Below are 26,460 nucleotides of genomic sequence, written 5' to 3' on the forward strand. Positions count from 1 at the left end.
TGAGTCTTCGCTGGGGAGGATCTCTGAATGCCTCTTCTTATCCCCCTCTTTGCGCCCTTCCAGAAGTTTCTCTGGCACTCAGCCAATGAGGTCACTGGTCAGGGGTCGCAACACCCAGTGGAGTTGCTGATTGCCATTTTGCAGGACTCCAGGAACTCTTTTTCTTTTTTTCCCCACCCCCCCCTCATATCACAAACTTCTCATTTGCATCCACTTTAGACAACAATAGTGTCAACAATTGAAGATGGTTGGTTGTATCACTAAAATATCTTAGCTGAGTGTAATATATCAGCATAATCAGTCATTTGTTACTTATTACAGCATACAACTGTCAGAAGCAAAATATTTACATTAATTTTCAAAATGTATATAATTATGCTACTTCGTTTTTTCTATCACGTTGTTAGCAGCAGTACTGGCAATGGGTCCCCCTTGTGGTTAACAATAGTACTGATTTAGTGTTGGGATATTATTTATGGGTAATAGGGAAAAATAGCACCTGCAAAATCTAGGTGATGGTTCATGTTTGACTGGATTTACAATGATGAGGAATTAATTCCCATTTTCAATCCCTACATTTCCCTCTTTGGATCAGCTCTCCACTCCTGACCCTTGCCGTCTAGTTATTTGTGTGTTAGTTGATTTCTGATGTCGGTTTATAAATAGTGCCTTCTGCATTAATCATGATTAAAGGGAATGGTATGTATCGTACTACCAATATAAGAATACTGCTGACCACAAGGTATAAGTAAGCTAGTCAAAACTACTGATTTATACCTTGGGAAAATCCGCAAAATAATAAAAGAGCGCTCCACGACACCAGTAAAAATCCTGTATTGACAAGTAATCAAAAATGAATTTGACTCGGTTAGTCACCACAGTGTAATGACCCTGCCTTGTTATGTAATGCAAATTGGTAAGTCCCAAAGTGTAGTGACCCTACCTGTTATTTTCTAATGTAATTGCTTCCATGATATTTGGGTTATTGCAGCTTCTTTTCTCTGTCAAAATTTGGAAACCGCTTTTGTTTTCTAGAAGTTTAGTTAGTGTTTGGTAAAACTTGGGTGTCTTTCGGGTCACTATCCGTGTGGGGTTTGCACATTCTCCCAGTGTCTACGTGGGCCTCACCCCTCACAATCACAATCCAAATATGTGCAGGCTAGGTGGATTGGCCACTAAATTGACCCTTAATTGGAAAAAAAAAGAATTGGGTACTCCAGATTTTTTTAAAAACCTGGGCATCTTGTAAAATGAAGAGTCTACCACCAGATCATCAGTCGTTATCAAATTTGTGACGACAGCAATTGTTGGTGAATCAGGCATAACTGTGTCTGCAGTGAAAACTTGTGCTTTTCCAATCTAATACTGTGCCAAACCTTTCCATGTTTAGTTAGCTGAGTCCATTACACTGCTATAAAGGGTATCGATAACCATCTTTGGTTTATTGTGTAGTAATGGAATTAAATCTAATCATCTGCAGCAATCCTCAACTCAAGTGGACACAGCATGGGTGCAAAATTGACTGAATAATAGGAAGCAGAGAGTAACAGTCAATGGATATTTTTTGGGCTGGAGGAAGTTCTTTGTGTGCAGGGGACAATTTCAAAGTTTGTAAATGACACAAAACTTGGAAGTATTATAAACTGTGAAGACAGTGTGGAACTTCAAAAGGACGTAGACAAGTTGGAAGAGTGGGCAGATAGGTGGCAGATGAAGTTCAACGTGAAGAAGTGTGTGGTGATGCATTGTGGTAGGAAGATCATGGAAAGACCATATAAAATAAGGGGCAAAATTCTTAAGGGTATGCATAGATCCTTGAAGGTGGCAGAAGAAGTGGAGAAAGCAGTTAATAAAGCATAAGTTCATAAGATATAGGAGCAGAATTAGGCCAATTAGCCCATCAAGTCTGCTTCGCTATTTGATCATGGCTGATCTCATCCTGGCCTTAACTCCACCGTCCTGCCCGTTCTCCATAACCCTTTAACCCATGACCAATTAGAAATTTGTCTAACTCCTCATTTAATTACTGTCCCAGCATCTACCGCACACTGGGATAGCGAATTCCACAGATTCACAACCCTTTGGGAGAAATAGTTTCTCATATAGTGTATAGTATTCTGGGCTTTATTAATAGGGGCATCGAGAATAAGAGCAGGGAGGTTATGCTGAACCTATTGTAAGAGCCCAACCTGCTTATTTCCTTTGTTCCCATTTTATTTTATAATTCTTGGTTGGAGTGGACCATTAATCAGAATATGCCTTTAAGCAGAAGAGTGCTTGCTCGGATGGTGTGTTCCTAGTTCTTGTATTTTGGAGAGGAGAAACTAGACACGTTGGCGCTGTCTGAATCTTGAGTATCAGTTTTGGAGGGAGTCAGTTTGATTGGCTAACTGGCAACAGATAGGTTGGCCAGGGATAGTGTCCTGCCTGGCAACTATCAGTGAGTGGTTCCTGCCAGGTGTTTGTTTCTGAGAGAATGTACCAGAAGCCTTTAGTCCCTCGAAGGAAGAGGAGCTGTTTTTTCTACTTCTCTCTGCTGCCAGTTGCCTGCTGTCTCTGTGAGTCTGCAGTGAAGATCATTGAAGGAAAAGAAACGATCCAACTGAAGGCATAATCTTGAGAAATAAACTAACTGGAAGATATCCATCAGAATCAAAGATCCTTTGATTTTATTATATTTTCTTTACCTCTCAACCACCCTTTTCCCTCTGTTTGTCTGTATGTCTGAGTGTGTAGAAAGTGGTGGGAGTTAGAAAGGGGGGGGGGGTGGTTAGGAATCCGATAGTAGATGGCCAGTTGTATTTTGTGCCTATTTAACTATAATTACTGTTTTAAAAAAAAAAATTATTCTCCTCCTTTTTCACATTTTCTCCCACATTTACACCCATCAACAATAAACAATAATCAACAAGATATGTCAATCCCCATAATAACAACGATCCCATCTGCCCACCAACCCCCAAACCTCAACCCGCATGTTTACATAAACAAATGACAAAAAGGAATCAGAGATTACCCGTAGTCACGCTTAATCTACACAGCTCCCCCCCCCCCCCCCTCAACCAACGCCGTCTAGCCTCTGAGAGAGTACCGTACATGATACCCCAGAGTTGTACCCCACCCCCCCCAAGTCTCCAGCTCCTCCCGTCCACTGCCTCTTGTAAAACTCCTCCTCCCAACCTCGGTTCCTTCCTTCCAACTTTCCACCCCAGCTAGACCACTCGGACCCTGTTCTGCCAGGCTCCGATGGCCGCAGCCCCTCTCCCCACCTCACTCCCGTTCACTGGCCGGCTTAAACCGGCCAGCGTGGATGCTCCCGCCCGGGTCCCTTTCCCCCTTGCCCGGCCCCAGTAAAGCCCAAAGATCCCTTTTAGCACACAAACCCCGCATATCCACCTACACCCCAAAGAGCCCTCATTTCGAGTGAAAGTCCCGTCCCTTCCCTTGTCCAAATATATACAGCATTGGCTCCTTTAGCCTCTACACCCGCGCGCAGTGATACAAAAAAGAAGAAAATACAGTCATGAGATTACATCGGCACATGGCCATTCCTCAATTTGTCAGTTCTGCCACAGTCCTTCTGCCTTCGCAAACTCCTCCGCTGCTTCCGCCGTTCCAAAATAAAAGTCCCTGAGCTTATAAGTCATCCTCAGCTTCGCTGGATATACAATGCCGCACTGCACCTTGCTAATGTACAGTGCCCTCTTCACCCGGTTGAAGGCAGCCCGCCTCCTCGCCAGCTCCACCGTAAAGTCCTGGTATACACGTATACCAGCTCCAGCCCACTGCACCACCCGCTTCTGCTTGGCCCAGCTCAGGACCTTCTCCTTCACACTGTACCAGCGGAAACACAGAGTCACTGCCCTTGGCGGCTCACTCGCCTTTGGTATAGGCCTCCACGACCGATGAGCCCGATCCAGTTCATATCGGGAGGGATCCTCCCCCTCCCCCAATAGTTTTGCCAGCATCGCGGCAGAAAACTATAATTACTGTTAATGATAAAAGGTTACTTGTGTTTAAATTTACAAACCTGTTGACTGTAGTCAATTTAGCACGACCAAAGCCACAGGTATTAATATGAAATCTAGTTGCGAGTCAAGTGTGGCTGGAATTGACCATGCACTAGACCAGCCCATGGTGTTGTGACAAGACCCCGGGGGGGGGGGGTGTTGAGAGATCGGAAAGCCATTTAGAAATGCCGTCCCAATCTCTCCTTGCACTGAGGAGTTTCGGCAGGCGGGGCTTTTCAGTACAGGAAACAGGACTAAGTGCGGCCTCCGCCTTGTGTTCCCCGCTGAGTCCCCATATCTAACCAGAGTCATGTTACGTAGCATTGTGTTTTCTCGGCGCTGTGAGGCCCGGGAAACAGGCAGCTAAACGCGCTCGCTATGGACCTCTGTTCCCATTTGGTTAGATGGAGCCCAACATCTCTGTTGGGAACCGCCATCCGATGCAAACAGTACTGCCAAGGTGAAAGCCTACTCAATAGCAACTGTGCTACTGAAAACAGGGCCCCACTCCAGCTGCCATGAACAAACGAGGATTTTAACATTTTATCTCTGCTCTTTCTTGCAAAGGCACTTACCAAAAACTTCCCGGGACATAACTCAAGCCATGTAACCCAAGAAAAGACTAATACAAAATGTGGACTAGGATGTAAAGATTGATTAAAAGTTGAGCGGAGTTGGAGCTCACAAAAATGCAACTGTTTCCGCGTTCATGTCACGCAACAACCAAAATAACTTTTTAATAAGTTGGATATGTGTCAGAATACGATACCATTGAATTGGACAATATACAACGAGGGATAAAATTTTGTTTATGAGCTGTTACCGCTCATAAACAGATCAAGAATGAGAGGCCACCGATTTAAAGTGATTTGCAAAAGAAATGAAATGAAAATCGCTTATTGTAACAAGTAGGCTTCAATGAAGTTACTGTGAAAAGCCCCTAGTCACCACATTCCGGCGCCTGTTCGGGGAGGCTGGTATGGGAATTGAACCGTGCTGCTGGCCTGCCTTGGTCAGCTTTAAAAGCCAGCGATTTAGCCCAGTGAGCTAAACCAGTCCCTGAAGAAAATGTGATGTGAGAAAAAATCTTTTTACACTCATCATTCAGGTCTCGAATGCACTGCTTTGAAGTGTGATGGCAGTAGGTTCAATCGAGGCATTCAAGAAGGCATTAGATGATTATTTGAATGTGCAGGGGAATGGCACTAAGTCACGATGCGTGTTTGGGGCGTCTGTGCCGATACGATGGGCCAACTGGCGGCCTCGTGTGCCGTAACAATTCTGTGATGTCATTTACATCTACTTGATTTAAGTTAGTACCTGCATAAAATTTGGTAAATGTATTAATTGGTCCTTTTAATGGGAGCGCACATGACTTTTGCAATTAAACATAAATTCAGGCCACAGTTAGAACCTTACTGAAATATTTTTAGAAACTTCCACTTTACTTACTGCATGGGAGATAATGATCTGCTTAACTGCTAACAGTGACTGGCTATGCTGCGATATTCGGACTTATTTCAAGTTGTAAGAGAAAACAGGAAAGATGAAAATCATCGAAAAAACTGTCTTCATACAGAAAACTGAATTTAGAAATTGATGCATTTCAGACTGGTGTACAAGAATTGTTCTATCTTTTATTGTGATCTTGAGAAGGGAACATGTTTATGATGTAAAATGAAAATTATTTAGTTTTTTTTTTTATTGCTGACTTAACAAATTTTGATCAACGCCTGGCTTTATAGGAACTAAGAAAATAAATAATCTAAATCATGATGTGCACTGAATCAAGAATTAAATATATTTATAAATATTTGACCATTTCTTGTCATATATAGAAAGCAAGAAATGATTCAGATTGTTCCCCATCTATTGAAGACCTTGTACCTATTATTAATGACCAATCAGAATATATTCAACATTTGGAGGCAGAAGTCAAGCTTTTTAAGGTTGGTTGCATGCATTCTTATTCTTCAAATTAATTATTCCTTGAGGAGGTTGGGGGGGAGGGACTTAACCTGTGAACTTGGAAAATTTTTGCATCTTTGTTAGAAAGGGGGAGAAAGGTTATTGGGATAGGGTGAATGTGAAGCTGAGGTTAAAATTATATTAATCATGATCTTATTGAATGGCGGAGCAGTCTCAAGGGGCCAAGTGGCTGACTCCTGCCCCTAATTCGCATATGTGTATGTTCATATGTTTTCTCAGATGGGATGTTCCAGGAATTGTTTGTGGCCAATGTATTGAATATCTCATTTTGTGACCTGGAAGTCCCGTTAAAGGAGTAGTTAACAGTTCTTTTATAAAATATTGAAAAAAGGCTTTTAAGAGTAGAAAAAGACCATTAAGCCCAAAATGGATCATGCAACACCTGAAATGGAACTTGTAATTATATTAAATCTTTAACATAGAAAACTTTCCACGGTACTTTGCAGAAGGGCAGAGAGAATTATAAAGTGATTAATGAAACATGGTACAGACCATAACTGAAAGCTTGGTCTGTAAGGTAGGCCAAAAATAGAGGAATAATAAAGTGAGCAACCTTTTAAATAACAGTGGTGACAAAATTAAGTTTTAAAAATCTGTATTAAGCCATTGATTTTATTTCTTTATTGCTGGCTACAATAAACTCAATTAATATTGGTTATTGTTTGCTGTTAATGTAAGTAGCACAGTGGTTAGCATGGTTGCTTCACAGCGGCAGGGTCCCAGGTTCGATTACCAGCTTGGGTCACTGTCTGTGCGGAGACTGCATGTTCTCCCCGTGTCTGCGTGGGTTTCCTCCGGGTGCGGTGCTCCGGTTTCCTCCCACAATTCCTGAAAGACGTGCTGATGGGTAATTTGGACATTCTGAATTCTCCCTCTGTGAACCCTAATAGGTTCCGGAATGTGGTGGCTAGGGGTTTTTCACAGTAACTTCATTGCAGTGTTAATGTAAGCCTACTTGTGACAATAAAAATTATTATTATTAAAGTTCTTGCTTCGTACTTTTTAAATCAGAATTGCTTAATTGTTGGACAATTCATTATTTTTATTGAGTAACTGACATTGAATTAACAGGATTAGAAAGCATTTTCTGATCTAGCAGGCTGAAATTAATTAATATTTATTATAGATTTGGCTTCTCTCAAACGATGGGGGAGTTCAGTATGTTAATGTCTATTCAAATCTTGGTTCCACAATTGTTTGCTGATCTATTCAAAAGGTAAAAGCACACTACAGTTTGCAGGAGATGGGAGATTGTCGCAGGAAATGATTAATGATGCTGAACCCGATTATAACACCTATTGTAACACACACAAAATAGGTAATTTGAATAATTGACTTTACCTGAGCAGCATCCTGATCCTGCTTCGGCAATGAGCCCAATATATTGTGAATCATTTCTGTTGTATGCTAGAAACAGAAACATCTCCAAAGGAGCCTGTTTAGTTTGAGAGTGTATGCACAGCATGACCTATTCTGCTGCAGAAACCACTATGGTCTGTCCCACCTATACATTAATTTGAAAATCAACATTGTTTCAGGAATTTCTTAAAATTAAAGTATCAACACAAATGGAAATGGAAAGTGCTTCCTATTTGAGTATTTATATTCTCCGGCACTTTAGTTGTCTTGAGTACTATGGTGATACTTTGTTTGGCTAACTACACTTTGATTGTCACGTTCATTATGTATCTTTATTGTGGGGATGATATTGATTACATATTGGTCACTTGATTACATGTTTTTAATATTTTGCCCTTCATCTAATAAAAGCAGTTTATTCCGAATCTCCCACTTCACTCCCGGTAGATGGCATGGTAGCATAGTGGTTAGCACTGTTGCTTTACAGTTCCAGGGTCCTGGATTTGATAATAGAGGACACAACCTTAATTCACTCCTGCTTACAAGAAAACAAAGGAAGGAAGCACATTCGTTGAAAAATAGAATATATTGTTCTTTCTGAGGGAATAACGGCTTAAAGTGGACTGACTTGGCATTGCCTCAGTATTAGGGTGCGGGATTTAGCGACAGAATGTGCTTTTCTCTTTAAGCTGGTGATGCACTCAAAGAACAAACAAAGAAATGTACAGCACAGGAACAGGTCCTTCGGCCCTCCAAGCCCGTGCCGACCATGCTGCCCGACTAAACTACAATCTTCTACACTTCCTGGGTCCGTATCCCTCTATTCCCATCCTATTCATGTATTTGTCAAGATGTCCCTTAAATGTCACTATCGTCCCTGCTTCCACCACCTCCTCCGGTAGTGAGTTCCAGGCACCCACTACCCTCTGCGTAAAAAACTTGCCTCGTACATCTACTCTAAACCTTGCCCCTCTCACCTTAAACCTATGCCCCCTAGTAATTGACCCCTCTACCCTGGGGAAAAGCCTCTGACTATCCACTCTGTCTATGCCCCTCATAATTTTGTATACCTCTATCAGGTCTCCCCTCAACCTCCTTCGTTCCAGTGAGAACAAACCGAGTTTATTCAACTGCTCCTCATAGCTAATGCCCTCCATACCAGGCAACATTCTGGTAAATCTCTTCTGCACCCTCTCTAAAGCCTCCACATCCTTCTGGTAGTGTGGCGACCAGAATTGAACACTATACTCCAAGTGTGGCCTAACTAAGGTTCTATACAGCTGCAACATGACTTGCCAATTCTTATACTCAATGCCCTGGCCAATGAAGGCAAGCATGCCGTATGCCTTCTTGACTACCTTCTCCATCTGTGTTGCCCCTTTCAATGACCTGTGTACCTGTACTCCTAGATCTCTTTGACTTTCAATACTCTTGAGGGTTCTACCATTCACTGTATATTCCCTACCTGCATTAGACCTTCCAAAATGCATTACCTCACATTTGTCCGGATTAAACTCCATCTGCCATCTCTCTGCCCAAGTCTCCAAACAATCTAAATCCTGCTGTATCCTCCGACAGTCCTCATCGCTATCCGCAATTCCACCAACCTTTGTGTCGTCTGCAAACTTACTAATCAGACCAGTTACATTTTCCTCCAAATCATTTATATATACTACAAAGAGCAAAGGTCCCAGCATTGATCCCTGTGGAACACCACTGGTCACAGCCCTCCAATGAGAAAAGCATCCTTCCATTGCTACTCTCTGCCTTCTATGGCCTAGCCAGTTCTGTATCCACCTTGCCAGCTCACCCCTGATCCCGTGTGACTTCACCTTTTGTACTAGTCTACCATGAGGGACCTTGTCAAAGAAAGGCCTTACTGAAGTCCATATAGACAACATCCACTGCCCTACCTGCATCAATCATCTTAGTGACCTCCTCGAAAAACTCTATCACGTTAGTGAGACACGACCTCCCCTTCACAAAACCGTGCTGCCTCTCACTAATACGTCCATTTGCTTCCAAATGGGAGTAGATCCTGTCTCGAAGAATTCTCTCCAGTAGTTTCCCTACCACTGAAGTAAGGCTCACCGGCCTGTAGTTCCCGGGATTATCCTTGCTACCCTTCTTAAACAGAGGAACAACATTGGCTATTCTCCAGTCCTCCGGGACATCCCCTGAAGACAGTGAGGATCCAAAGATTTCTGTCAATGCCTCAGCAATTTCCTCTCCAGCCTCCTTCAGTATTCTGGGGTAGATTCCATCAGGCCCTGGGGACTTATCTACCTTAATATTTTTTAAGACACCCAACACCTCATCTTTTTGGATCTCAATGTGACCCAGACTATCTACACACCCTTCTCCAGACTCAACATCTACCAACACTCGTACGCCACATCCTATTGCAATGGCGTCTGCCACTTGAACACTTCCAGCTACGAAGTGCATCATACCCACGCGCACACACGCATGCACACAAACACACACACACCTGAACAGGTGCCTGAAAGTGGCGACTAGGGGGTTTTCACAGTAACTTCATTGCAGTGTTAATGTAAGCCTACTTGTGACAATAAAGATTATTATTATTATTACACATGCACTCGCGTGACTTTCACTCCCACGCATTCAGTGCTTCCTACTGGGAGGATAAGGGGTCAAGGAGGGATAAATGGGAAGAGAAAGGGATCTATGAGGAGGGGGTGAGGGTTTGGAGGTGAGGGAGGGATGGCCGGTTAGCTAAGGTGGTTAGTGTCGTGCTAATAATGCCAAGGTCGCGGGTTCGATCCCCATACTGGCCAGGAATGCAAACCTGTTATGGAACCATCTCCATGCCTCATTTTGTTCAGGTTCCCTTTGCAGATGGACAGCACAGTGGTTAGCATTGTTGCTTCACAGCGCCAAGGACCCAGGTGCAATTCCTGGCTTAGGTTACTGTCTGTGCGGAACGGGCATGTTCTCCCTGTGTCTGCGTGGGTTTCCTCCGGGTGTTCCGGTTTCCTCACGCAGTCCAAAGATATGCAGGTTAGGTGGATCGGCTATGCTAAATTGCCCTTAGTGTCCAAAAAAGGTTAGGTGGGGTTACTGGGTTACGGGGTAGGGTGGAGGTATGGGCTTAAGTGGGGTGCTCTTTCCAAAGGCCGGTGCAGACTCGATGGGCCAAATGGCCTCCTTCTGCACTGTAGATTCTATGATTTACTTGGAACCTTCTGCTGGTACCAAATTTAGACATTTTCAGCATGGATTTTGTGTAAATGATTGATTCCGGAATAGCCAATTTTTAAAAAACAATTTATTAACCAATTTGCAGCATCCTTTTCATCTGCCAATTTATTGCATGTACAGTGGAAGAATTGTACAAATTATATTAGTCATAAGGCTTGCGTGATTAATGTTTTAAATCCAAGAGATTGGACTACAAGAGTTATCATGTGGCTGATGAAAGCCCTTGTTTGATTGAAAAAGAGGGTCTGGCTTTTCTCCATTCTACAGAAGCTATGTGGTGTTGAGAAAATGTGCTTATTTTGATGACCGATTATTTGCTGAGTTCAAATTCTGAATCCTCTTCATTGCGGGCAATTTCCAGGTTCCCTGCTACATGCACATGGGGGGAAAGAAGCATGAAAATCTGTAATGTTTATACATAGCTTGATGGTTGTGGTGGGTATGACATATTGTTCACTCAGGAAATATGGGCGGGTTTCTCCTATCCCGCGGCAGAGTCCCCGCACCTTCGTAAACGCCGTTGCGTTTTATGAAGGCGTCAGGGGCCCGATCCGACGACTTATTCTGGCCCGCAAAAGGGGCCAGCACGGGAACGTCGAGAAGCGCGGGGGGGCGTGGCGCCATACTGGCGTCATTCGCGCGATGATGCGACGCCACGTCCCTTGAAACGTGCGTGAACACTGCAAACTCACGAGACCGGCGAGATGTACGCCCCCCGCCGTGCCGCCCCGAGGTCTGTGACCACGACCTAGAGACGCTGCTGGACGCGGTCGAAGATAGGAGGGCGATCCTGTGCCGTCGATGTGGCCACCAGCACCCTGCCAGCACAGTGCGGAGGAATTGACGTGAGGTGGGCGTTGCGGTAAGCGCGGTCGGGCAAACCCCATGGACGGCCGGGCTGTGCCGCAAGAAGATGCACAACCTGATGAGGGCAGCCAGGGCGAGTACACAGAGACCCTGGAACCACCCAACCCCTACCAGCCACACATGTGATAATACACCCACCCCCCTCCCCCAAGGAGTGTTGCCAAACCCCCCCACTTGATCCTCGTGGGCTGCACACCCCTGAGAGCTGCCGTGGCTGCGTGCCCAGTGCTCCAATGCCATCATACAGGTGACATCTGGGCGGGATGCTGTGTACCGACTAACTCTGATGCTTTGCTGTCCCCCCACCAGGAGAAGACTGCCCACAACCACAGGGAGCGTGCAAGAACTGGAGGGGGTTCACCTGTACTGCACCCCTTCACAGTACACGAGCAGAGGGCACTGGACCTCGTTGGCAGGGACCGGGAGGTTGCCCATTGCCAGATCGGAGGTGCACCAGAAATTGAGAGTCCCTTGCCTGCCTACACCCCCCCCCCACACCCAGTACACACCCTCACCCCATTCCACCCCCCCCCCCCCAGCACACAAACACAACCTCATCCCATTCCACCCCCCCCAGCAAACACCCTCACCCCAATCCCCGCCCCCCAACTACACCCCCTCACCCCAGTCCGCGTGTGTAACGATACATGCTGCGTTGTGTGTTGCAGGACCTGCTGCTGATCATCCCGCCCCATCTGGCGCTGCTCGGACCCCACAAGTGGCAGATCCAGATGCCCCCAGGGACGGACGCCACGGCGGGGAGGGCAGTCGCCAACCAAGGCCTTCCTCCGTCACTTTGACACAACAGTCGGACGCACAGAGGACTGAGACCCAGGATCGTGATGAACAGAGGACAGATACCCAGGACAGCGACAGCCCCGAAATGGGGACGATGGACACTGACGCGCACGACAGTCAGGACAGTGACACACAAAGGACGGACAGACTGGACAGTGCTTCCTCAGATGGGGGCAAAAGAAAGAACACCGGCCCAGGGCTCGACGCAGGAACCACCAGACTCTGGGACTGATGACGACCCAGACTTGGTGTCACTCACCAACACCCCCCCCACCATCCCAGAGACTCGCACCTCAGTTGGGCACTTTAGTGATGACGCTTCTGGGACACAGACTGGTGCGCACCACACAGCCATACCGGTACAGCAGGTGGAGGTAGGAGCAGCCGAGGGGCCGGAGGGCAGCCCAGCCCCAGCAACCAGCTGCCGCCCAGACGGTTCCCGGGTTCCTGGACTTTCCGGTCCCACCCATAAACCCGATGCAGTTAGAAACCCAGGGACTAGACAACTTCCGTCCATAACCCGCCCCCATGTCACGTCTGTTGCCCCCCTCGTCCCCATCCTCCTCATCTGGAGAGGCGTCCCCTCCCACGGCCTCCCCCTCTGCCCCCTCCTCCTCTTCCTCCAGCACATCGCCCCTCTGCTGGGCAATTTTGTGGAGGACGCAGCAGACAACAACGTTGCGGCCGACCCTCTCCGAATGGTACTGGAGGGCCCCTCCAGAGCGGTCCAGGCACCTGAAGCGCATCTTCAACAGGCCGAAGCACCTCTCGATCACACCCCTGGTTGTTGCTTGGGCCTCATTGTCGCGGGTCTCCGCGTCGGCCTGTGGCCTCCGTGTGGCCTCCCTTGTCACCCAGCAACTCGAAAAGAAAAAGAAAAGAAAAGAAAATACATAATAGGGAGTAATAATTTTAGTCTTAGAATTAAATTTTAAAAGATTAGAACGATTATAAGATAAGTAGGAAGAGGATCTGTTCGGGAGAGCTCACAGAGAGTCGCCATGCTCCGGCATCATCTTGCTGGCATTTTAGGGATAACGGAAACTGTAGGTTGGGGAACACAAAGAAAATCTGGCCCATATTTTGTTCCTTCTCTTTTCATTTCTTGTTCTTTACATTTCACACCCAGATAATAGCTGTGCAACTTGCTCTTAAACTCATGAATTACTATTTTTTTTTAATAAATATTTTATTGAAAATTTTTGGTCAACCAACACAGTACATTGTGCATCCTTTACACAATATTATAACAACACAAATAACAATGACCTATTTTATAAACAAAAAATGAATAAATAATAAATAACAAAAATGAAAACTAACCCTAATTGGCAACTGCCTTATCACAAGTAACACTCTCCAAAAATATAATTTAACAGTCCAATATATAATTATCTGTCGCAACGACCTATACATATTATACAGTATATATTAACAACCCTGAGAGTCCTTCTGGTTCCTCCTCCCCCCCCACTCCCCCCCCCCCGATCCTGGGCTGCTGCTGCTGCCTTCTTTTTTCCATTCCATCTATCTTTCTGCGAGGTATTCGACGAACGGTTTCCACCGCCTGGTGAACCCTTGAGCCGACCCCCTTAGAACGAACTTAATCCGCTCTAGCTTTATAAACCCTGCCATGTCATTTATCCAGGTCTCCACCCCCGGGGGCTTGGCTTCTTTCCACATTAACAATATCCTGCGCCGGGCTACTAGGGACGCAAAGGCCAAAACATCGGCCTCTCTCGCCTCCTGCACTCCCGGCTCTTGTGCAACCCCAAATATAGCCAACCCCCAGCTTGGTTCGACCAGGACCCCCACTACTTTTGAAAGCACCTTTGTCACCCCCATCCAAAACCCCTGTAGTGCCGGGCATGACCAAAACATATGGGTATGATTCGCTGGGCTTCTCGAGCACCTCGCACACCTATCCTCCACCCCAAAAAATTTACTGAGCCGTGCTCCAGTCATATGCGCCCTGTGTAATAGCTTAAACTGAATCAGGCTTAGCCTGGCACACGAGGACGACGAGTTTACCCTGCTTAGGGCATCTGCCCACAGCCCCTCCTCGATCTCCTCCCCCAGCTCTTCTTCCCATTTCCCTTTTAGTTCATCTACCATAGTCTCCCCTTCGTCCCTCATTTCCCTATATATATCTGACACCTTACCATCCCCCACCCATGTCTTTGAGATCACTCTGTCCTGCACCTCTTGTGTCGGGAGCTGCGGGAATTCCCTCACCTGTTGCCTCGCAAAAGCCCTCAGTTGCATATACCTGAATGCATTCCCTTGGGGCAACCCATATTTCTCGGTCAGCGCTCCCAGACTCGCGAACTTCCCATCCACAAACAGATCTTTCAGTTGCGTTATTCCTGCTCTTTGCCACATTCCATATCCCTCATCCATTCCCCCCGGGGCAAACCTATGGTTGTTTCTTATCGGGGACCCCCCCAAGGCTCCAGTCTTTCCCCTATGCCGTCTCCACTGTCCCCAAATCTTCAGTGTAGCCACCACCACCGGGCTTGTGGTGTAGTTCCTCGGTGAGAACGGCAATGGGGCTGTCACCATAGCCTGTAGGCTAGTCCCCCTACAGGACGCCCTCTCTAATCTCTTCCATGCCGCTCCCTCCTCCTCTCCCATCCACTTACTCACCATTGAAATATTAGCGGCCCAATAATACCCACTTAGGCTCGGTAGTGCCAGCCCCCCCCTATCCCTGCTACGCTGTAAGAATCCCTTCCTCACTCTCGGGGTCTTCCCGGCCCACACAAAACCCATGATGCTCTTTTCAATCCTTTTTAAAAAAGCCTTCGTGATCACCACCGGGAGGCACTGAAACACAAAGAGGAATCTCGGGAGGACCACCATCTTAACCGCCTGCACCCTCCCTGCCAGTGACAGGGATACCATATCCCATCTCTTGAAACCCTCCTCCATTTGTTCCACCAACCGCGTTAAATTTAACCTATGCAATGTGCCCCAATTCTTGGCTATCTGGATCCCCAGGTAACGAAAGTCCCTTGTTACCTTCCTCAACGGTAGGTCCTCTATTTCTCTACTCTGCTCCCCTGGATGCACCACAAACAACTCACTTTTCCCCATGTTCAATTTATACCCTGAAAAATCCCCAAACTCCCCAAGTATCCGCATTATTTCTGGCATCCCCTCCGCCGGGTCTGCCACGTATAGTAGCAAATCGTCCGCATACAAAGATACCCGGTGCTCTTCTCCTCCCCTAAGTACTCCCCTCCACTTCTTGGAACCCCTCAACACTATCGCCAGGGGCTCAATCGCCAGTGCAAACAATAATGGGGACAGAGGGCATCCCTGCCTTGTCCCTCTATGGAGCCGAAAATATGCAGATCCCCGTCCATTCGTGACCACGCTCGCCATCGGGGCCCTATACAACAGCTGCACCCATCTAACATACCCCTCTCCAAAACCAAATCTCCTCAACACCTCCCACAAATAATCCCACTCCACTCTATCAAATGCTTTCTCGGCATCCATCGCCACTACTATCTCCGTTTCCCCCTCTGGTGGGGCCATCATCATTACCCCTAACAGCCTCCGTATATTCGTGTTCAGCTGTCTCCCCTTCACAAACCCAGTTTGGTCCTCGTGGACCACCCCCGGGACACATTCCTCTATTCTCATTGCCATTACCTTGGCCAGGATCTTGGCATCTACATTTAGGAGGGAAATAGGTCTATAGGACCCGCATTGTAGCGGGTCCTTTTCCTTCTTTAAGAGAAGCGATATCGTTGCTTCAGACATAGTCGGGGGCAGTTGTCCCCTTTCCTTTGCCTCATTAAAGGTCCTCGTCAGTACCGGGGCGAGCAAGTCCACATATTTTCTATAGAATTCGACTGGGAATCCATCCGGTCCCGGGGCCTTTCCCGCCTGCATGCTCCTAATTCCTTTCACCACTTCTTCTACCTCGATCTGTGCTCCCAGTCCCACCCTTTCCTGCTCTTCCACCTTGGGAAATTCCAGCCGATCCAAGAAGCCCATCATTCTCTCCCTCCCACCCGGGGGTTGAGCTTCATATAATTTTTTATAAAATGTCTTGAACACTCCATTCACTCTCTCCGCTCCCCGCTCCATCTCTCCTTCCTCATCCCTCACTCCCCCTATTTCCCTCGCTGCTCCCCTTTTCCTCAATTGGTGTGCCAGCAACCTGCTCGCCTTCTCCCCATATTCGTACTGTACACCCTGTGCCTTCCTCCATTGTGCCTCTGCAGTGCCCGTAGTCAGCAAGTCAAATTCTACATGTAGCCTTTGCCTTTCCCTGTACAGTCCCTCCTCCGGTGCTTCCGCATATTGTCTGTCAACCCTCAAAAGTTCTTGCAGCAACCGCTCCCGTTCCTTACTCTCCTGCTTCCCTTTATGTGCCCTTATTGATATCAGCTCCCCTCTAACCACCGCCTTCAACGCCTCCCAGACCACTCCCACCTGGACCTCCCCATTATCATTGAGTTCCAAGTACTTTTCAATGCACCCCCTCACCCTTAGACACACCCCCTCATCTGCCATTAGTCCCATGTCCATTCTCCAGGGTGGACGCCCTCCTGTTTCCTCCCCTATCTCCAAGTCTACCCAGTGTGGAGCGTGATCCGAAATGGCTATAGCCGTATACTCCGTTCCCCTCACCTTCGGGATCAACGCCCTTCCCAGCACAAAAAAGCCTATTCGCGAGTAGACTTTATGGACATAGGAGAAAAACGAGAACTCCTTACTCCTAGGTCTGCTAAATCTCCACGGGTCTACACCTCCCATCTGCTCCATAAAATCTTTAAGTACCTTGGCTGCTGCCGGCCTCCTTCCAGTCCTGGACTTCGACCTATCCAGCCCTGGTTCCAACACCGTATTAAAATCTCCCCCCATTATCAGCTTTCCCATCTCTAGGTCCGGAATGCGTCCTAGCATCCGCCTCATAAAATTGGCATCATCCCAGTTCGGGGCATATACGTTTACCAAAACCACCGTCTCCCCCTGTAGTTTGCCACTCACCATCACGTATCTGCCCCCGTTATCCGCCACTATAGTCTTTGCCTCGAACATTACCCGCTTCCCCACTAATATAGCCACCCCCCTGTTTTTCGCATCTAGCCCCGAATGGAACACCTGCCCCACCCATCCTTTGCGTAGCCTAACCTGGTCTATCAGTTTCAGGTGCGTTTCCTGTAACATAACCACATCTGCCTTAAGTTTCTTAAGGTGTGCGAGTACCCGTGCCCTCTTTATCGGCCCGTTCAGCCCTCTCACGTTCCACGTGATCAGCCGGGTTGGGGGGCTTCCTACCCCCCCCTTGTCGATTATCCATCCCCTTTTTCCAGCTCCTCACCCGGTTCCCACGCAGCTGTATCTCCCCCAGGCGGTGCCCCCCCGCCCATCCCCTCCCATACCAGCTCCCCCCTCTCCCCAGCAGCAGCAACCCAGTAATTCCCCCCTCCCACCCCCCCCGCTAGATCCCCCGCTAGCGTAATTACTCCCCCCATGTTGCTCCCAGAAGTCAGCAAACTCTGGCCGACCGTGGCTTCCCCCCGTGACCTCGGCTCGCACCGTGTGACGCCCCCTCCTTCCTGCTTCTCTATTCCCGCCATGATTATCATAGCGCGGGAACCAAGCCCGCGCTTCTCCCTTGGCCCCGCCCCCAATGGCCAACGCCCCATCTCCTCCACCTCCCCTCCTCCCCCATCACCACCTGTGGAAGAGAGAAAAGTTACCACATCGCAGGATTAGTACATAAAACTCCTCTTTCCCCCCTTTTTAACCCCCCTCTTCGCCCCCCACATTCGCCCCACCACTTTGTTCAAACGTTCTTTTTAATAACCCGCTCATTCCAGTTTTTCTTCCACAATAAAAGTCCACGCTTCATCCGCCGTCTCAAAGTAGTGGTGCCTCCCTCGATATGTGACCCACAGTCTTGCCGGTTGCAGCATTCCAAATTTTATCTTTTTATGAAGCACCGCCTTGGCACAATTAAAGCTCGCCCTCCTTCTCGCCACCTCCGCACTCCAGTCTTGATAAACGCGGATCACCGCGTTCTCCCATTTACTGCTCCGAGTTTTCTTTGCCCGTCTAAGGACCATTTCTCTACCCTTAAAACGGAGGAATCTCACCACTATGGCTCTGGGAATTTCTCCTGCTCTCGGCCCTCGCGCCATCACTCGGTATGCTCCCTCCACCTCCAACGGACCCGCCGGGGCCTCCGCTCCCATTAACGAGTGCAGCATCGTGCTCACATATGCCCCGACGTCCGCTCCCTCCGCACCTTCAGGAAGACCAAGAATCCTCAGGTTGTTCCTCCTTGCGTTGTTCTCCAGTGCCTCCAACCTTTCCACACATCGTTTCTGATGTGCCTCATGCGTCTCCGTCTTCACCACCAGGCCCTGTATGTCGTCCTCATTCTCGGCTGCCTTTGCCTTCACGACCCGAAGCTCCCGCTCCTGGGTCTTTTGTTCCTCCTTTAGCCCTTCGATCGCCTGTAGTATCGGGGCCAACAGCTCTTTCTTCATTTCCTTTTTGAGCTCTTCCACACAGCATTTCAAGAACTCTTGTTGTTCAGGGCCCCATGTTAAACTGCCACCTTCCGACGCCATCTTGGTTTTTGCTTGCCTTCCTTGCCGCTGTTCTAAAGGATCCACTGCAATCCGGCCACTTTCTCCTCCTTTTTTCATCCGTATCCAGGGGGGATTCCCTTCTGGTTTACCGCACAGTGTTTTTAGCCGTCAAAATTGCCGTTGGGGCTCCTATCAAGAGCCCAAAAGTCCGTTTCACCGGGAGCTGCCGAAACGTGCGACTCAGCTGGTCATCGCCGCACCCGGAAGTCCTCATGAATTACTATTAATGCAATAGAGTAACCATCCTATTTATTTTTCCAGTTGCACCCTTCCCCTCTTGTGAGGAAGGTGTGGAGCCTTTGTTTATTGCCTCCCCAAAATGACAGAGGTAGGGTCAATAACTCATTAAGAATTTATATTCTGCCACTCTAGCACTGTACTGCTCTAAGTACAGTCATCATGAACTGCTTGCCACACATCACTTACATGTATCACCTCCAATGATAGATCGATATGTTTGTTCAGTGAGTAGCTCACCAATATATGCAAGAATATTACACTGGTTCAATTCCCAGTCTGTAGTCTCCTTGGAAATAGGCCATTTAGCCCATCGCGCCTGCTCTGCCATTCAGCAAGATTGTGACTGATCTGATTGTGGCCTTAACTCTACTTTCCTGCTGACTATCATAATCCTTGACTCCCATATCAATAAAAACATCTGTCTAATTCAGCCTTGAATATGTTGACCGACCCAGCCTCCACTGCTCTCTTGTGGAAATGAATTCCAAAGACTAAAGATCCCCTGAGTTAAGAAATCCCTCCTCAGATCTCTGTCTTGAATGGGTTACTACTTATTTTGAAACTGTATCCCTAGTTCTTGATTCCACCATAAGGGGAACCATCCTCTCATCCTGTCAAGTCCCCTCAATATCTTTAATGTTTCAATAAGATTATTTGTCATTTACGGAAATCCAATGAAAATATGTCCAACCTGCTCCACCTTTCCTCATAAGCTCACCTTTATCCCATGAATTAGTCTTGTGATCCTTTTCTGAACTGCTTCCATTGCAAATATCTCCTTTAGTAAGTATATACTTGCATTACTCCTTAAGCAACAAGACCAAAACCCTCAGTAATCTAGTTACTCTACTCTCACCAATACCCTGTAGAGTTGTAGCAAGGCTTCTCTATTTTTACACCCTTTCTCTCCTGTAATAAAGGCACACATTCCAAATACCTTCCAACTTACCGGCTATACTTCCATGCTAATTTTTTGACATTCATGTGTGGGGAGGCCTAGATCCCTATGAACTGCAACATTCTGCAGTGTCTCTCCATTTAAATAATCTGCTTTTTGATTCTGAAACGAAAGAGAAAATGCTGGAAAATCTCAGCAAGTCTGGCAGCATCTGTAGGGAGATAAAAGAGCGAACGTTTCGAGTCCGATGACTCTTTGGCAAAGCTTTGACAAAGTTCTCGAGATCACCAGCCAGACCGTTGAAGCACAAGGAACCACAATGTAGGACATGGAGACTGCATTGTCTGGACATTGTGATAGGGTCACCTCCTTGGAGTCTGACCTTGTTGCAGTGATCAAGGATAACAGGACATTTAACACCCAAGCTGGATGACTTGGAGAACAGACCCAGAAGGCAAATTGTTTGTGTTGTGGTGTTACCAGAGGGGATCAAAGGTCGCACGCTTATTCAGTATGTCTCAGACCTGTTTCACAAAATGGTGGGTGAGAACGTACTTTCATTCTCCCCCCTCCCCCGTACCCCCCAGAATTAGACCGGACCCACCATTCGCTCTGACTCAAACTTTGATCTGGAGATCGTCCTTGTGCTGTAATTGTAAGGTTTTGCAGCTTTAAGGAGAAGGAGTTGGTGCTTCAATGGGCAAGAGAGTGCCGGGATTTTACTTGGGAAGGACACTCCTTCAGATTATATCAGGACGTGCAAAATATAAGTTTGGATTAAAATACATTCTTTAAAAAAAAATCCTGGGGCAGCACGGTGGCGTGGTGGTTAGCAATGTTGCCTCACGGCGCCGAGGACCCAGGTTCGATCCCGGCCTGGGTCACTTTCCGTGTGGAGTTTGCACATTCTCCCCGTGTCTGTGTGGCTCTCGCCCCCACAACCTAAAGAAAAATGTGTAGGGTAGGTGAATTTGCCACACTAAATTGCCCTTTAATTGGAAAAAACTGGGTGTTCTAAATTTATAAAAGAAAGAAAAGGCCCCCATCCTAGGAAAGACCCCTGACCTGAGCCTCTCTATCCTAGCCCGAGCCCCCAACCTCCACCTCCCTGAAGAAACCTCTTGGCACACTGAAGCAAAGCGTAGAAAGTGTACTCGCCCCCTTGTCCTACCCTCGGAGTCCATGGCGCATAGTCCCAGGTTGTCAGGACCAGAAGATATTGGCACCCGCAGGACTTCCAGCTGGTGGGGCGGGGTCAGTGTGGGAGATTGCCGGGCGACCAGCACATCCGGCCTCAAACCTGCTAATTATATTTAGATACATGTAGATCAGCAGCTGTTGTCATGTTCTTGTCCACTCTGCCGAGAACCTGATCAGGCCAGGCGCAGCGCGTTTGGCGCCCAGCAAGAATCCCGTTTTGGCACTCACGCTCGATTTAATGGGCCGCCGGGGATCCCACCTGGGGCTAGCAGTCTCGGCGAATCATGGCTCATGAATTTGCATATACTTGGCATATAATTTGACCTTTCCTTTTTCGCTCGTGTTTAACCGTTGCCCGTTGCTCCCCATTGCCCTTGCTTCAGCTTTCTTTTCCATTTCTGCCTTGAAGGTGCCTCTGATCAACCTTGTTGATTAGCCTCCAGGTCCGAGTTGAGCTTGGCCTGTCTTAAGAACTGCGATAGTATTAAAATAATAAAATAAAGCAAAATGAAGACCTAGGGCAAAATTCTCCGACCCCCCGCCGGGTCGGAGAATCGCCGGGGGCTGGCGTGAATCCCGCCCCCGCCGGTTGCCGAAGTCTCCGGCACCGGATATTCGGCGGGGGCGGGAATCGCGCCGCGCCAGTTGGCGGGCCCCCCCGCTCGATTCTCCGGCCCGGATGGGCCTAAGTCCCGCCGCTAAAATGCCTGTCCCGCCGGCGTAAATTAAACCACCTACCTTACCGGCGGGACAAGGCGGCGTGGGCGGGCTCCGGGGTCCTGGGTGGGGGCGCGGGGCGATCTGGCCCCGGGGGGATGCCCCCTCGGTGGCCTGGCCCGCGAACGGGGCCCACCGATCCGTGGGCAGGCCTGTGCCGTGGGGGCACTCTTTCCCTTCCGCCTCCGCCACGGTCTCCACCATGGAGGAGGCAGAAGAGACTCCCTCCACTGCGCATGCGCGGGAATGCCGTCAGCGGCCGCTGACGCTCCCGCGCATGCGCCGCCCGGAGATGTCATTTCCACGCCAGCTGGCGGGGCACCAAAGGCCTTTTCCGCCAGCTGGCGGGGCGGGGCGGAAATTCGTCCGGCGCCATCTGGTCCATTTTCCATGCCCTAACACAGTGGTGACACAGTCCATTTTAGAACATGACAAAGGTATATCCGCTGAGAAAGAAAGGCCCTATGGATAAGGATGCACCATCCATGGCTAACTAAGGAAGTTAAGAATGGTAACAAATTGAAAGAGATAATGTGCAATGCTGCAAAGATCAGCAGTAGACCAGAGGATTGGGAATATTTTATAAGCCAGTAAAGGATGATTTTTTTTTAATTAAAAGGGAGAAATTGGAAGTATGAGAGAAAAATAGCAAGACCTATAAATAAAGACAGTAACATCTTCCACAAGTACTTAAAAAAGAAAAGAGTATCTAAAGTGAGCAATGCTCCTTTAGGGGTGAGATTGGGAAATTAATAATAACAAGGAAACAATAGCGACTTTTAGCAAGTATTTTATATTGTCTTCACAGTAGAAGATAAATAAAGCATTCTAAGAATAGTACAAAAGCAGGGGGCAAAAGGGATGGAGAAACGTGAAACAATCATGATCACTAATGAAAATGTACTGGGAGAATTAATGGGATAAAGGCTGACCAGTCCCCGGATCTATTGAGCTACATTGTAGGGTCTTAAAAAAACGGCTGCAGAGATTGCCGCTGTGTGTATTGGTTATAATCTTCCAAATTCCCTAGGTTCTGGAAAGCTCCCAGCAGATTGGAAAATGAGTAGAGAGGATGTAACTAGTAGAGTTGATGAGGTGGAGCCAGTGCATGTGGTTTACTTGGACTTTCAGAAGGCTTTTGACAAAGTCCTGTAGCATATAGAATTAAAGCGAATGGAATTAGAATAGAAAACTAAAGAGTAGGAATAAATGAGTCTTTTCCGAGTGGCAGGCAGTGACTACATAGAACAGTACAGCACAGAAGAGGCCCTTCGGCCCTTGGTGTTGTGCCGAGCCTTGTTTGAAACCAAGATCAAGCTATACCACTCCCTGTCATTCTGGTGTGATCCATGTGCCTATCCAATAACCGCGTGAAAATTCCTAAAGTGTCCGACTCCACTATCACAGCAGGCAGTCCATTCCACACCCTAACCACTCTCTGAGTAAAGAACTTACCTCGGACATCCCTCCTATATCTCCCACCCCGAACCTTATAGTTATGCCCCCTTGTAACAGCTACATCCACCCGAGGAAATAGTCTCTGAACGTCCACTCTATCTATCCCCTCATCACCTTATAAACCTCTATTCAGTCGCCTCTCATCCTCCTCCGCTCCAAAGAGAAAAGCCCTAGCTCCCTCAATCTTTCCTCATAAGACTTATCCTCCAAACCAGGCAACATCCTGGTAAATCTCCTTTGCACCCTTTCCAATGCTTCCACATCCTTCCTATAGTGAGGTGACCCGAACTGTACACAATACTCCAAATGTGGTCTCACCAGGGTCATGTACAGTTGCAGCATAACCTCACAGCTCTTAAACTCAAGCACCCTGTTAATAAACGCTAACACACTATAGGCCTTCTTCACGGCTCTGTCCACTTGAGTGGCAACCTTCAGAGATCTATGGACATGAACCCCAAGATCTCACTGTTCCTCCACATTCCTCAGAACCCTGCCGTTGACCCTGTAATCCGCATTCAAATTTTTCCTACGAAAATGAATCACCTCGCACTTATCAGGGTTAAACTCCATCTGCCATTTTTCGGCCCAGCTCTGCATCCTATCAATGTCTCTTTGCAGCCTACAACAGCCCTCCACCTCATCCACGACTCCACCAATCTTCGTGTCATCAGCAAATTTACTGACCCACCCTTCAGCCCCCTCCTCCAAGTCATTGATAAAAATCACAAATGGCAGAGGACCCAGCACTGATCCCTGTGGTACACCTCTGGTAACTGGTCTCCAGCCTGAAAATTTTCCATCCACCACCACTCTCTGTCTCCTATGTGATAGCCAGTTACTTATCCAATTGGCCAAATTTCCCTCTATCCCACACCTCCTTACTTTCTTCATGAGCCGACCATGGGGAACCTTATCAAACGCCTTACTAAAATCCATGTATACGACATCAACTGCTCTTCCTTCATCTACACACCTAGTAACCTCCTCAAAGAATTCAATCAAATTTGTGAGGCAAGATATACCCTTCACGAATCCGTGTTGACTATCCCGGATTAAGTTGCATCTTTCCAAATGGTCATAATTCCTATCCTTCAGGACCTTTTCCATTAATTTACCGACCACCGAAGTAAGACTAACCGGCCTATAATTACCAGGGTCATTCCTATTCCCTTTCTTGAACAGAGGAACAACATTCGCCACTCTCCAGTCCTCTGGCACTATCCCCGTGAACAATGAGGACCCAAAGATCAAAGCCAAAGACTCTGCAATCTCATCCCTTGCCTCCCAAAGAATCCTAGGATATATCCCATCTGACCCAGGGGACTTGTCGACCTTAAGATTTTTAAAAATTGCTAATACATCCTTCCTCAGAACATCATCCTCCTATAACTATAACTAGTGGGGTACCGTACTGGCTCGGTGCTGAGACCCCAGCTATTCACAATATATATTAATGATTTAGATGAGGACCCAAAATGTAATATCTCCAGATTTGCAGATGACAATACGTTGGGTGGGAGGGTGAGCTGTGAGGAGAATGCAGAGATCCTTCATTGTGATTTGGACAAGTTGAGTGAGTGGACAAATGTATGGCAGATGCAGTATAATTTGGATAAATGCAAGGTTATCCACTTTGGTAGTAAAAACAGCAAGGCAGACTATTATCTGAATGGCCATAAATTAGGAGAGGGGAATGTACAATGAGACTTCGATGTCCTCGTACACCAGTCGCTGAAGATAAGCATGCAGGTGCAGCAGGCGGTAAAGAAGGCAAATGGTATGCTGGCCTTCATTGTGAGAGGATTCGAGTACAGGAGCAGGGATGTCTTGCTGCAATTATACAGGGTCTTGATGAGACCACATCTGGAATATCGTGTACTGTTTTGGTCTCTTTATCTGAGAAAGGATGCTCTTGCTCTAGAGGGGCTAGCTTAGTGGTAAAATCCAGGCGGCTGGACAAGTTGGCCAAAGGACCTGTTTTCATGCTGTAAACCTCTATGAGTGCAGCAAAGGTTTACAAGATGGATGGCAGGATGGACATATGAGGAAAGTTTGAGTCGGTGAGGATTGTATACACTGGAGTTTAGAAGAACGAGGGGGATCTCATAGAAACCTATATAATTCTAACAGGACTAGAGAGGGTAGATGCAAGAAGAATTTTCCCAATGGTGGGAATGTCCAGAAGCAGGGGGGGGTCACTGTCTGAGTATATGGGGTATACCATTTTGAAAAGAGATGAGGAAAGGTTTCTTTCCCCAGAGAGTGGTGAGCCCGTGGAATTTGTTATCACAGGAAGTAGTTGAGGCCAAAACATTGTATGTTTTCAAGAATATGGGGGAAGGAGGGATTAGGCTATTGAGTAGGATGATCAACCATAATCATAATGGCTGACGGAGCAGGCTCAAAGGGTTGAATGGCCTCCTCCTGGTCCCATTTTGTATGTTACTATATTTCTAAATACAACACTATACTATTCAAGAAAGGATTAAGGCAGAAAGCAGGAAATTATAGGTCTTTTATTCTAACATCTGTTGGGAAATTGCTAGAATCCATTTGTAAAACGATTACAGCACGACAATTAGAAAATCATAATACAATCAGGCAGAACCAACATGGTATTGTGAAAGGGTGATAGAGTTTGACAAATTAATTAAAGTTTTTTTTAGGATGTAACAAGCAGAGTGGATAAAGGGGAAATCAGTAGATGTAGTATACTTTGATTTCCAAAACACTCTGATGAGGTGCCATATAAACTGCACAAGCTTGTTCGGAGGTAATATATTAGCATGGATAGGGATTGGCTAACTAAGGCTGGGATTTTCTGGTTCCACTAGTGACCGGCATCTTCATGGGAGGGATGGGAAAGTTTGGAGAGTGGCTTAAAAAAAAAGTTCCCATCCCGCCCATGACTGTACTTGTCGCTGGCAGGACAGGAAATTCCCACTCTCAACTGGTTTAAATGGCTCATTTTCAGGTTGGCAAACTATAACTAGTGGGGTACTGCAGGACTGGTGCTGGGCCTCAACTATTTATGATCTACATTAGTGATTAGCATGTAGGAACCGACTCCAATGCA

The 26,460-nt window shown here is 47.2% G+C and overlaps 1 protein-coding gene across 5 annotated transcripts in view; it reads left to right on the forward strand.

The window, feature by feature from the left end:
- Window positions 1–26,460, forward strand: part of sdccag8 (SHH signaling and ciliogenesis regulator sdccag8) — a 727,678-nt gene that overhangs the window by 33,180 nt on the left and 668,038 nt on the right. For 4 of the 5 annotated variants that reach the window (XR_011948390.1, XM_072512651.1, XM_072512625.1 and 1 more), the window contains exon 4: window positions 5,849–5,959. The exons of the other annotated variant lie outside the window; for it this stretch is intronic. Coding sequence is in view for 3 of the 4 variants with exons in the window: in XM_072512651.1 (XP_072368752.1) it covers window positions 5,849–5,959 (111 nt within the window). In the remaining variant the exon portion in view is untranslated. The remainder of the gene's footprint in view (window positions 1–5,848; window positions 5,960–26,460) is intronic. 5 annotated transcript variants of the gene reach the window in all.

Source organism: Scyliorhinus torazame, chromosome 1 (genome assembly GCF_047496885.1).
Source record: "Scyliorhinus torazame isolate Kashiwa2021f chromosome 1, sScyTor2.1, whole genome shotgun sequence".
Taxonomy (NCBI): domain Eukaryota; kingdom Metazoa; phylum Chordata; class Chondrichthyes; order Carcharhiniformes; family Scyliorhinidae; genus Scyliorhinus; species Scyliorhinus torazame.